Source organism: Chanos chanos, chromosome 12 (genome assembly GCF_902362185.1).
Source record: "Chanos chanos chromosome 12, fChaCha1.1, whole genome shotgun sequence".
Classification (NCBI taxonomy): Eukaryota; Metazoa; Chordata; class Actinopteri; order Gonorynchiformes; family Chanidae; genus Chanos; species Chanos chanos.
Genome location: NC_044506.1, coordinates 24124451 through 24136950, shown reverse-complemented (window position 1 = coordinate 24136950; position 12500 = coordinate 24124451). Strand labels below are relative to the sequence as shown.

General features: G+C 44.2%; 1 protein-coding gene across 1 annotated transcript in view; it reads right to left on the bottom strand.

Annotated features, from left to right (window-relative positions):
• The window catches only part of osbpl3a (oxysterol binding protein-like 3a), a 41492-nt gene that overhangs the window by 27607 nt on the left and 1385 nt on the right, over nt 1–12500 (bottom strand). Inside the window, exons 2-3 of the mRNA XM_030789110.1 lie at nt 821–1002; nt 417–533 (exon numbers count right to left, since the gene is read on the bottom strand). Coding sequence (XP_030644970.1) covers nt 417–533; nt 821–922 — 219 coding nt within the window. The 5' untranslated portion in view covers nt 923–1002. The remainder of the gene's footprint in view (nt 1–416; nt 534–820; nt 1003–12500) is intronic.

Here is a 12500-nt window from a genome sequence, read left to right as displayed (position 1 = left end):
AGAGGCTGTCTGTTTTGGGTTTTGTCCCTGAGAGAGTGAGGCTGTCTGTTTTGGGTTTTGTCCCTGAGAGAGTGAGGCTGTCTGTTTTGGGTTTTGTCCCTGAGAGAGTGAGGCTGTCTGTTTTGGGTTTTGTCCCTGAGAGAGTGAGGCTGTCTGTTTTGGGTTTTGTCCCTGAGAGCGTGAGGCTGTCTGTTTTGGGTTTTGTCCCTGAGAGAGTGAGGCTGTCTGTTTTGGGTTTGTGTTAAATCAGAGGTGAGCCCTGAGAGAGTGAGGCTGTCTGTTTTGGGTTTTGTCCCTGAGAGCGTTTCTTCATGCTAACAAAGGAGTAAAAACAAAGCCAGTCAAAATCATGTGATGGGGAGAGCAGTTTGATTGGGCTGAAAAGGTGGGAGGGGTCAGGATGTTCACACACTCACCTTGTGCCAGCCTTTCATTGGCCATTTCCTCCTCTTCAGTAAGACACCCTCCTGCTTCTCTGGTGTCTGGGCCTTTCCCACCCCCTCACTGAGGCTCTCCACAACCTCCCAGCTGTCCTGCAGGAGCACCGCACAGAGACAACACTGTACAAACACGCACACACACACACACAAACACTGGAGCATACACACAAACACAAACACACACACACACGCACACACACACACACACACACACACACACACGCACACGCAAGCGCGCACACACACACACACACACAAACGCTGGAGCACATGCACACGCACACACACACACACACACACACAAACACACAGACTAGAGCACATACACACATACACACATACACACATGCACACACATACACACACACACTGTTTCTTACTTGTCGGCCGTCTTGTGTGGAGTCATGGGTGTCGGTGCCGGGGACTGGAGATGGCTTTGATCCTGATGATGCTTTAGGGGACTTGGGCTCTTCGCTGCTCATGTCTCACTGTGTCACCACGGAGACAATGACAATGATCAACACGTTACTCACCCAGGCTTTCAACGTCACAACAGAAATACCTGGAGGGAGATAGAGAGGGAAACGAACATTTTAAAAAGAGAGAAACAATAATAAAGACAACATGCATAATTTAAAACACAGAAAACAAGAGGGAAAAAAACATGACACCATCGACATCACAATTATAAACATTTGGTTGGACATTTCTTCCTCATTCTCTCTCTCTCTCTCTCTCTCTCTCTCTCTCACTCTCTCTCTCTCTCCCTCTCTCACAAAGCCAGAGGTCTTTGTGTCTGTTTAAAAAATCCATTCAGCTATAACCTAAAGGACATGTTCTAACCTGTTGACATGCTCTACTTCAAAACATTCCCTCCATTTCTCCTCCTCTTCCTCACTCCTTCTCTCTCTTCTCCCCTCAGCAATATACAACTCAAAGACCAGTAGTGTACCACATCCGTATTCAAAATTAAAACACAATTAACACAATGTTAAAGTAAAATGGAGAAAGAATATTACAGACTGCCATGTTAAATAATTGATGTACTGGTTGAACTGTCCCTTTTTGTTTAAGAATGTATCCTGTGATTGGTTGATGCATTCAAGTGGTTTCTCATTGGTTGGGTGTGTGATGTTCAAAGGGACCACAGTGACTGGGCTCTTGCTCTGGTAAAAAGATTAGTTCTGCCACCGGCGATGGTGGTGGCAAACCTGGATTTTCATTTGTGCTCTGTTCATTTGTGTTTCTGTGTCTGCTTTACTGGGTGGATAACTGACACACAGATAGAGGGTTGATCTACCCTCATGACATTAAACACCTCATGATGGCTCTGCCTTCCCTGGCTTTACAGATGAAACCTCTCACCCCCAGAGTCAGAGTCCTCGTTCAGGTTTACATCACTAACCATGTGAAATATCCTTATAATAATAAATATAAATATAAATAGTAGGGGTGTAATGGTACACAAAAGTCACAGTTCAGTAAACACCTCAGTTTTGAAGTCATGGTTCCGTATGGTTTCGGTACAGTGAAAAAAAACATACAAAACATGAAATTTAATTTCCTTTAATATGAATTTACTTGTCAACTTATAAACTTGTACAAACTTGTAAACAGTGGCAAACTGGCCATGATTTGCAGTTTGCACTCCACTCTGTTTTTTCCTTGTATCGGCGATATTCACATTTGGATGATGCCATCTCACATTGTATCGTGGCTTTGGTCTCGGTTTCAGAACTGTTACATCTTTAATGAATAACCAGAATAAAATGGATGATGTCATGGCTGCAGGAAGCTTAATGTTTAATGTTTAGTTCTGATGCTGTCTTCCAGCGGTCCAAAATAACACCCTGTTTTGTGAATATTAATTACTTTCAGTTCACAGTAATTCTGCTGTCTTTCCTGACTGTGTTGACAGGGAATCTAACAGGGCAGCTTTATGAGAGCTTCACATCCGCTTTACACAGGAACTCTCAGCACTCTACTGTCACTTTACACAGGAACTCTCAGCGCTCTACTGTCACTTTACACAGGAACTGTCAGCACTCTACTGTCACTTTACACAGGAACTGTCAGCACTCTACTGTCACTTTACACAGGAACTCTCAGCACCCTAATGTGACTTTACACAGGAACTTTCAGCACTCTGCTGTCACTTTACACAGGAACTTTCAGCACTCTAATGTGACTTTACACAGGAACTCTCTGCACTCTGCTGTCACTTTACACAAGCACTCTCTGCACTCTAATGTGACTTTACACAGGAACTCTCAGCACTCTAATGTGACTTTACACAGGAACTGTCAGCACTCTGCTGTCACTTTACACAGGAACTCTCAGCACTCTACTGTCACTTTACACAGGAACTCTCAGCACTCTAATGTGACTTTACACAGGAACTGTCAGCACTCTGCTGTCACTTTACACAGGAACTCTCAGCACTCTGCTGTCACTTTACACAGGAACTCTCAGCACTCTACTGTCACTTTACACAGGAACTCTCAGCACTCTAATGTGACTTTACACAGGAACTGTCAGCACTCTGCTGTCACTTTACACAGGAACTCTCAGCACTCTACTGTCACTTTACACAGGAACTCTCAGCACTCTAATGTGACTTTACACAGGAACTGTCAGCACTCTGCTGTCACTTTACACAGGAACTCTCTGCACTCTAATGTGACTTTACACAGGAACTGTCAGCACTCTGCTGTCACTTTACACAGGAACTCTCAGCACTCTACTGTCACTTTACACAGGAACTCTCAGCACTCTAATGTGACTTTACACAGGAACTGTCAGCACTCTGCTGTCACTTTACACAAGCACTCTCTGCACTCTAATGTGACTTTACACAGGAACTGTCAGCACTCTGCTGTCACTTTACACAGGAACTGTCAGCACTCTGCTGTCACTTTACACAGGAACTCTCAGCACTCTACTGTCACTTTACACAGGAACTCTCAGCACTCTAATGTGACTTTACACAGGAACTGTCAGCACTCTGCTGTCACTTTACACAGGAACTCTCAGCACTCTGCTGTCACTTTACACAGGAACTCTCAGCACTCTACTGTCACTTTACACAGGAACTCTCAGCGCTCTGCTGTGACTTTTAGAAAACAAGGAGCGACTAATCATGTCCAATCTGAGAGAAACACATACACAAGCCCAAACATTTCACCCAAACATTTCACCCAAACCCAGCACTGGGGATAACTGCTGCCTGCTGCTCAGAGCTGGCTGGTTGAATCAGTCTGAGTCCAATGGTACCAGTCTGAGTCCAATGGTACCAGTCTGAGTCTAATGGTGTAGCGTGAACCAGTTTGAGTCTAATGATGGCTAGCTACTAACTGCTAACTACTCTCCCTCTCACTATTAACAGAGTTCAGCTCTCACACAAATAAATGTGATCATGTTTCAAAAATTAAAAAACCACAAATCTCTCCACCTCTTATTCAAATAATTTAACATGTCACAACGTAAACAAATCATGAGTGAGTCAGAGAGAGACAGAGAGAGAGAGGTTGAGCAGGGAGACAGAGAGAGAGAGGGTGGGCGGGGCATTGTGGCTCCCCCTGACTGCAGAAACATACTCAGGATATGAGTCATCATAGCAGGAATGTGGTCTGCCTTTGAAACTCACTCACACACACACACACAGGCACACACACAGACACACATGCACACACGCACAGACAAGCACATGCACGCACAAACACACACGCACACATGCACACACACACCACAAAGACCAAAGACCAGGGTTGGGTCCACCATCCTGCAGAGCTGTATTCTCTCTGCCCTGACTTCTCACACGCACACACACACACACACACACACACACACATTCACCTAATACTAATCTAATCCTGCTCTTTGGTCATGAAAGGGTTCAAGACAGTTAATCAACATGTATACTTCCTCTAAGCAAGAACGACAGTGTACAGCCAAGACTGCTAACACACTAAATGGAACAACATAAGTAGATCATACCTTCACATACAACAGTGTACTCAAAAGAAACTCCCTATAAAACTGGTCTGGGGTTTTACCAGTTTGTGCAATAATAGTTTGGCTAACATAGATGAGACAACTTTGACAAAAACTATTAAATGCACAGGATCACTGATGATTACAATAGGTGAGGTCCAGTTAGCAGACTGTTTCCCATACAGGGTTCCAGACAAATGCTCTTCCAGTCACGCACCTGTCACGGCACAGGACGGCAGGCACACAGCCAATGGACGGGCCTGACGGGCCTAGGCCCCGCCCAAAAGATGCACAGGCCCCCCCGAGTTAGGATGGAATTATTTAATTTAATGCTAAAAAATAATACGTCGTTGTTTGTTAAACTGGTTGATATTATCACTAAAATATCATCACAAACATTCCTGAAATAAAGAAAATGTGTTCTAATTTTTTTATTTATATAGCCTAATGCTTGATGGGTTTGACTGACATCTGTACTGGCCAATTAACAAGTTTGGTTTTGACTCTATAGTCCCAGTGATGTAAACCTTTAATAGGAGATAGCAGCTGGTTTTCCACCCAACACATTTTAAGCGCATTCATGAATATTTGGCTAAGAAAATGTCTGCGCGCGTTTCCATCAGCTGTGTTATGCGGATTAAAAATGTACACTCTCCTCATCACGAGAGGCGTTGTGAACAGCTGTAGGTTTAAAATTTGTCTAGGGCAACTTGAAAATACATGATGAAATCACAACAAACCCCTTGTTGATGCGACTAAACCCGTTTCCCTCAATCTGTATCATTTTACGTTATGCTAATCACCTCTTTCCAGCAAACAAATTTCTTATGCAACCTAAAAGATTTGATGCAAAGTTTAAGCGTTAATTTGCATTAAAAAGGATGGAAAACCAGCTAGTGTTGTGCCAGCATTATATTGTGTGTTTGTTGTGACAGGGCATGTATTTTCCACCACTTCTAGTTAAACTGTGCTGGATGAATAAAAACGCGGCTGTATTTTGTGGTTCGTTACATATTCAGTTTCATTGCAAACAAAGAACAGAAGATTGGACTGGCTTGGCTATTAAGTACGCCACAGTTGCGATACGGAGTGTCTGACCTGTCATTCAGTTCAGCGACAGGTCATAGTGTGTAGGCCAGTGATGGACCGTGAGTGAAAGTCGTGCCCGCTCACTTTTTCCGAGGCCTGTCCGAAAATAGCTTTCTGACTACGCCACTGGCGGACCTGTTCCCTGGAGACACTGTGCTTTTTTAGCGTTTCTGTTCGGAATGTCGATGCTCTGACAGGAACAGCACTGTTCCCAGCCATGCTATGGCCGCACTCTTGGCAATTACTGCAATGCATGATGTTGGCCATTTTATCATATCTGCACCACGGGAATTTGGCAGAGTGGGGGCGGGTCTTCACGGAATACGGGAGGGAAAAAAAATAACGCTACACACACACACACACACACACACACACACCTGCTCAATGTCAGGCGAACTGGTGCGACCAATGAAAATGTTCAGTCGCACTTGACAGATTTATGGTCGCACTCTGGAGCCATGCCACACAGTCCCCTGTTCCATGGCTCTCCAGCACAGGGGAGGCTTCTTCAAAAGACCAATTTTACCAAACAATTCAGACGTCTGCCTAAGCCCCAGGACCTGGAGCTCTACATCTTTTCCTCTTCTCTATATAACCTAAAGCTCTGTGAAGGGGAGCACCAGCAGAGCGCTTCAGCCCTGACTGTTCAGCCCTGACTGTTCAGCCCTGACTGTTCAGCCCTGACTGTTCAGCACTGACTGTTCAGCACTGACTGTTCAGCCCTGACTGTTCAGCCCTGACTGTTCAGCCCTGACTGTTCTGTGTTAAGCACCTACAAAGCACGGTCACCTTCAAGTGAGCAGGACTGCACTGTTGTACCAGCGGTAAAGGGAAATTCTAGTTAATGGTTCAACGTAAATATTAGACTTAATACTAATATCACTTATCTGTGACCATAACCTCATTTCAGAACCCGGACCCCGTTAAATTACAGTTATCCCGAAAAACTCTATTTATAGCTCAGCACTCGGAACACTGAACCTAGAAATTATTCAGAATAACTCTTCATCTTGAGATATATTAATAATAACATTGAAGTAGCAAGTACAATGATACTCTTTGAATTCAATACTTCTAGTTAACTAAGTTCCTGTATCAGCACATTCATTAAACTAGGAAATGATTTACGACATACTCAAAGAGTAGGAAGGCGTGTCTTACTAATGTTGTGACTAAATTGCGATTTCTGTGGAAACAAGTACATCCACTACACTCACACACACAATGGCATCTGAAACTACACACAAGAAGACAGACAACTAACGATAGACAGTAACAATATCCTCATCACCTTAAGTATGTATGAATGAACAACTATGTTAGTTTGAGGCATTACTCACTGAAAGGCAACACTTAACCAAAAGAACTATCTGAGTGATGTTCTAGTGGAGTTACTGACACACAAAAGGGTAGTGAGAGAAGGAGAGAAAAAGGGGGAAGAGGAAGAAAAGCAGGCTCAGCCACGTTCAGATAAGAGAGACTGCAGTTACTGAGCTTAGCAATAGGAAACCGTAAGCAAGACTTTGTGTCAGTGCCAGGAGAGTCTTTCAGCATTGTGGATCTTCTGAAGTGGTGAGGCTGGGCTGATTCTTTGCAGAGATGACCAGGACGGACTACATTATGGCTGAGCACAACTGACGCTAAGCTGAACTGCAGTGCAGCTGGACCTGGAGCGTCGCTGAGCTGTAGGATAGCAGGGCGTCTGGCATCTTATCTGCTGCTGTCCTTTAACGGGCATCTCTGTCTAGAGTGAGGGAATGCTGACTGGACTGGAGACATGAGCCAGTTTCCATTCACAGGGTGAACTAATCACTGAGGTGATCTGGTATTCACTGTTGAGTTGTCAACTCTGGTGTCTGTTCGGTGCTACAACGTGTGAGTTTTTGGATTGTCTGGATTGGATTGATTTAGTTTCTTTAGTTTCTTTAATGATTTATGATTTTAGTTTCTTTAGTTTCTTTAATGATTTATGATTTTAGTTTCTTTAATGGTTTATGATTTTAGTTTCTTTAGTTTCTTTAATGGTTTATGATTTTAGTTTCTTTAGTTTCTTTAATGATTTATGATTTTAGTTTCTTTAATGATTTATGATTTTAGTTTCTTTAGTTTCTCTAGTGAAACCTGCTGGCAGTATGATTAACTTGCACCCTTGTAGTGGGGCTCGTAGGGTTAAATGTGCTCATTAGAGGGGTGCACGGGGGAGTCAAAGGAGTTTGAGTTTTTGGAAAGTTTGGGTGGAAAGGTTTGGAGACACCAGCAGGCATTTGGTTTTTCAATTCAATTGATTGATTGATTGATTGATTGATTGATTTACTTGTTTAAATGATATATCCTTTTTGTTATAAGTTGCATATAGTTTTCAACCACATTAATTTACCTTGATCCATATAAAACATATGTTCATTGGAACCAGCAATAAACATAATCTACTGGAATCTACTGAAACCCCTGAGGCATCGACAAGAAATGACTTGCTGGATGGCACTACAGGGGGGCTTGGGCCATGATAAAAGAGAAAGGGAGAGACAGGGAGAGACAGAGAGAGACAGGGAGGAGGAATGAGAATAGGAAAAGGAGTCAAGGAGAGGGGAGAAAAGGAGGGTTGGGGGAGAGTCTACGCAATTTCTAATATACAAACAAGTACGTTTTTATTCGCCCATGTATTGCAATGTAAAAAGTCTCTCCTCGAACTGCCACCCAACTGTACCTAAAGAGCACATTCACCTTCCACTGATACAGACTGCACCTAAAGAGCACATTCACCTTTCACTGAGACAGACTGCACCTAAAGAGCACATTCACCTTCCACTGAGACAGACTGCACCTAAAGAACACATTCACCTTTCACTGAGACAGACTGCACCTAAAGAGCACATTCACCTTCCACTGAGACAGACTGCACCTAAAGAACACATTCACCTTCCACTGAGACAGACTGCACCTAAAGAACACATTCACCTTCCACTGAGACAGACTGCACCTAAAGAGCACCTTCACCTTTCACTGAGACAGACTGCACCTAAAGAACACATTCACCTTCCACTGAGACAGACTGCACCTAAAGAACACATTCACCTTCCACTGAGACAGACTGCACCTAAAGAACACATTCACCTTCCACTGAGACAGACTGCACCTAAAGAACACATTCACCTTTCACTGAGACAGACTGCACCTAAAGAACACATTCACCTTCCACTGAGACAGACTGCACCTAAAGAACACATTCACCCTCAACAGAGACAGACGGCACCTAAAGAACACATTCACCTTCCACTGAGACAGACTGCACCTAAAGAACACATTCACCTTCCACTGAGACAGACTGCACCTAAAGAACACATTCACCCTCAACAGAGACAGACTGCACCTAAAGAACACATTCACCTTTCACAGAGACAGACTGCACCTAAAGAGCACATTCACCTTCCACTGAGACAGACTGCACCTAAAGAACACATTCACCTGTCACAGAGACAGACTGCACCTAAAGAACACATTCACCTTCCACTGAGACAGACTGCACCTAAAGAACACATTCACCTTCCACTGAGACAGACTGCACCTAAAGAACACATTCACCTTCCACTGAGACAGACTGCACCTAAAGAACACATTCACCTTTCACAGAGACAGACTGCACCTAAAGAACACATTCACCTTCAACTAAGACAGACTGCACCTAAAGAACACATTCACCTTTCACAGAGACAGACTGCACCTAAAGAACACATTCACCTTCAACTAAGACAGACTGCACCTAAAGAACACATTCACCTTCCACTGAGCAAGTGACAGGCAGAGAACACTGCTGTGTCCATGCCGTTCCGTTACAGAGCAGTGTTTGTTCGGCACTGTACAGATTACAGAACTTACGTCTGTGACCGCAGAACTCGCTATCAGTGCAAACTGCTCCCTTCACACAGTGTTAGTCAATCATTAACATCATTCCAGTGTCATTCCAGCAAAAGTGCTGACCCAATGCATGACATCTCACATGAACACTTTACTGCTGAACACTACCGAACCTGCAGTTACACACAGTTACAACCTGACAATAAAAGTGACATTTACTGTGTGGTAAGCATACTGGTTGTTTTTCAAGTGTAAACAGAAAAATGTTCTTTGTCTGTGCAGGCAAAGGGTTCACACCAGCAGACAGACAGTCTTCTGGGCTGTAAGTATGTAGTTGAGCTGTGATCAGGACAAGAACGAGTCATTCACGGTGAAAGTCAAACACGGTTAATTTTCCTTTAATTGCTTTTTCCATGAATAGCTCCATTGCAGAAAACTGTGGGGCGTTTACATGACAACTGAATTTTGAAGTATGACTTAAAAGAAGAAATTAAATTGACACAAGATATTTCGACCCACCCAGTGCCTAGGGAGACAGTGGTAATGCTTATGACTCATGCTGTTAAAACACTGTCTCATTAGAGTTCTACAGCGTGAAAACCTACCTCTGTTACGACTTCTGCAACAACAGCTACTATGACAAAAACAAGAGAATGGAAATGAAAACTGAAAAAATCCTGGATGTTTCAGTGGATTTTTAAATGGACCGGGACATGCTTAGGGGAGACCATCACAGGTGGGCGGTCACAGTGCGCTGAAGGACTGATTTGGATTCTGTCTGTCTTGAAAGTTGTTTTGGATAAAAGCATCAGCTAAATGAATAAATGTAACGTAAATGTGAAATAAGTTACAACACAGGTACAACAAATATCAGTCACATTTACTGTGTGGTAAGCACACGGGTTATTTTTCAAGTGTAAACAGAGAAATGTCTTTGTCTGTGCAAGCAAATGGTTCACATCTTACTCAACTTCAGCTTACATGTGAAATACACTAAATGAATAAATGTAACTGTGATGAGCCAACGCACACAGTGAGGGAGGAGCTTGGCTCCTTGCTGCTAGCAGACAAAAACCGCCATGAAAAAAAGTCAAATTTTGTTTTCGTTCTTTTTCACAGAGAGATTGAAATACCTTGCAGGACTCTACAGGAATGCCGGGAGAGACGCTGTGGAATGTTGACACAGTCGCCGAAGGAATGTTCAGTGTCAGGAGACCGAAGATTTGTCTTTGAACGCAATGAGAACACACTGTAGAACTGACAGAAGGCCTTGCTCCCAGAGACATGGAAACAACACTCAAGAGTCTTAGCACAGACGACCTGAGTTACAGCCTGCGGGTTAAGCTGGTATAGCCTGGGTTTCCTCTTTAAAGCTGGACTCAATTCTGTTTAAAGTAATCTGGTGAGGGAAAGGTTTTGTCCACTGCTTGGACAGTCCACAGGAGGAGAAGCAAGCAGTAGCATAGACAATGCAGAGACCGACATTCCATAGAGACATGTTTAAATAGTGATGAGTGTAGAGGCAACCTCCTACCATTATCTGACTGCTCACTCAGCCTGTGTGTGAGACAGTTTATAAGAGATCAGTATCAGAGAGGCCTGTGTGTGAGACAGTTTATAAGAGATCAGCATCAGAGAGGCCTGTGTGTGAGACAGTTTATAAGGGATCAGTATCAGAGAGGCCTGTGTGTGAGACAGTTTATAAGGGATCAGTATCAGAGAGGCCTGTGTGTGAGACAGTTTATAAGGGATCAGTATCAGAGAGGCCTGTGTGTGAGACAGTTTATAAGGGATCAGTATCAGAGAGGCCTGTGTGTGAGACAGTTTATAAGGAATCAGTATCAGAGAGGCCTGTGTGTGAGACAGTTTATAAGGGGTCAGTATCAGAGAGGCCTGTGTGTGAGACAGTTTATAAGGGATCAGTATCAGAGAGGCCTGTGTGTGAGACAGTTTATAAGACTGGTTGAGTCCAGTGTCACACTTGTGTGATTCCAAACAGGCACAGAAGCCTGAAGACTGTGACCTGCGCCCTTTCGTTACTGAGACCAGCAAACTGGAGTCACGTAAATGCTACTTAAACCTGTGAGGTGAGGTCGTGTAAACACCCTTTAGTTACATAAAGGCCAGGTGAGCTGACCATGCAAATGCCGCCACAGGGCGTCCACATCACTGCAGTGAAAATGGATCCACAGGGCGTCCACATCACCGCAGTGAAAATGCCTCCACAGGGCGTCCACATCACCGCAGTGAAAATGCTGCCACAGGGCGTCCACATCACCGCAGTGAAAATGGCTCCACAGGGCGTCCACATCACCGCAGTGAAAATGCCTCCACAGGGCGTCCACATCACCGCAGTGAAAATGGCTCCACAGGGCGTCCACATCACTGCAGTGAAAATGGCTCCACAGGGCGTCCACATCACCGCAGTGAAAATGGCTCCACAGGGCGTCCACATCACCGCAGTGAAAATGGCTCCACAGGGCGTCCACATCACCGCAGCGAAAATGGCTTCGTGCTCAGGCTGCTGGCTGGAGAGATGATGCATACTTCAGGCCTCTGTAAACCTGTTCAAGTGTCCAACTCCTGTCCTTGCTGTTCCCATGGTGATGGATTCTTTCACAAACCGCTCTAGACCAGAGAGCTGGTTGGGCCTGTCAGGACTGTCAGGTTTCATACCAACCCAGCACGGATTCCACATCACATACAATACCATGCACAGAGCAGACATGACCTTAAACAAACTGCACACAGTCTACAAACAGATATGCACACACAATCTAATACACACAACACTCAAAAAACTCAGAGGGCATTAAAAGTCAGAAATCTTATCCAGCCTGTGTTTCTCCAGCCCTTTAACACAGCTGAGTCATGAGCGGTGAAGAGCCTGGTCTCTGGGCTAAAAGAGGAAAGAGCTTAGATCTCCTGCAATACCACTCTGCTTTGGAAAATCACAGGCAACACACACACACGCACACACCCACAAACACACACACACACACACACCCACACCCACAAACACACACCCACAAACACACACAGCTGTGAACAGGAACAAAAGACACATCTGCTCCCAAATATTTCGTCCCCACGTGAAATACATGACTCAAAAGTATGAGTTAG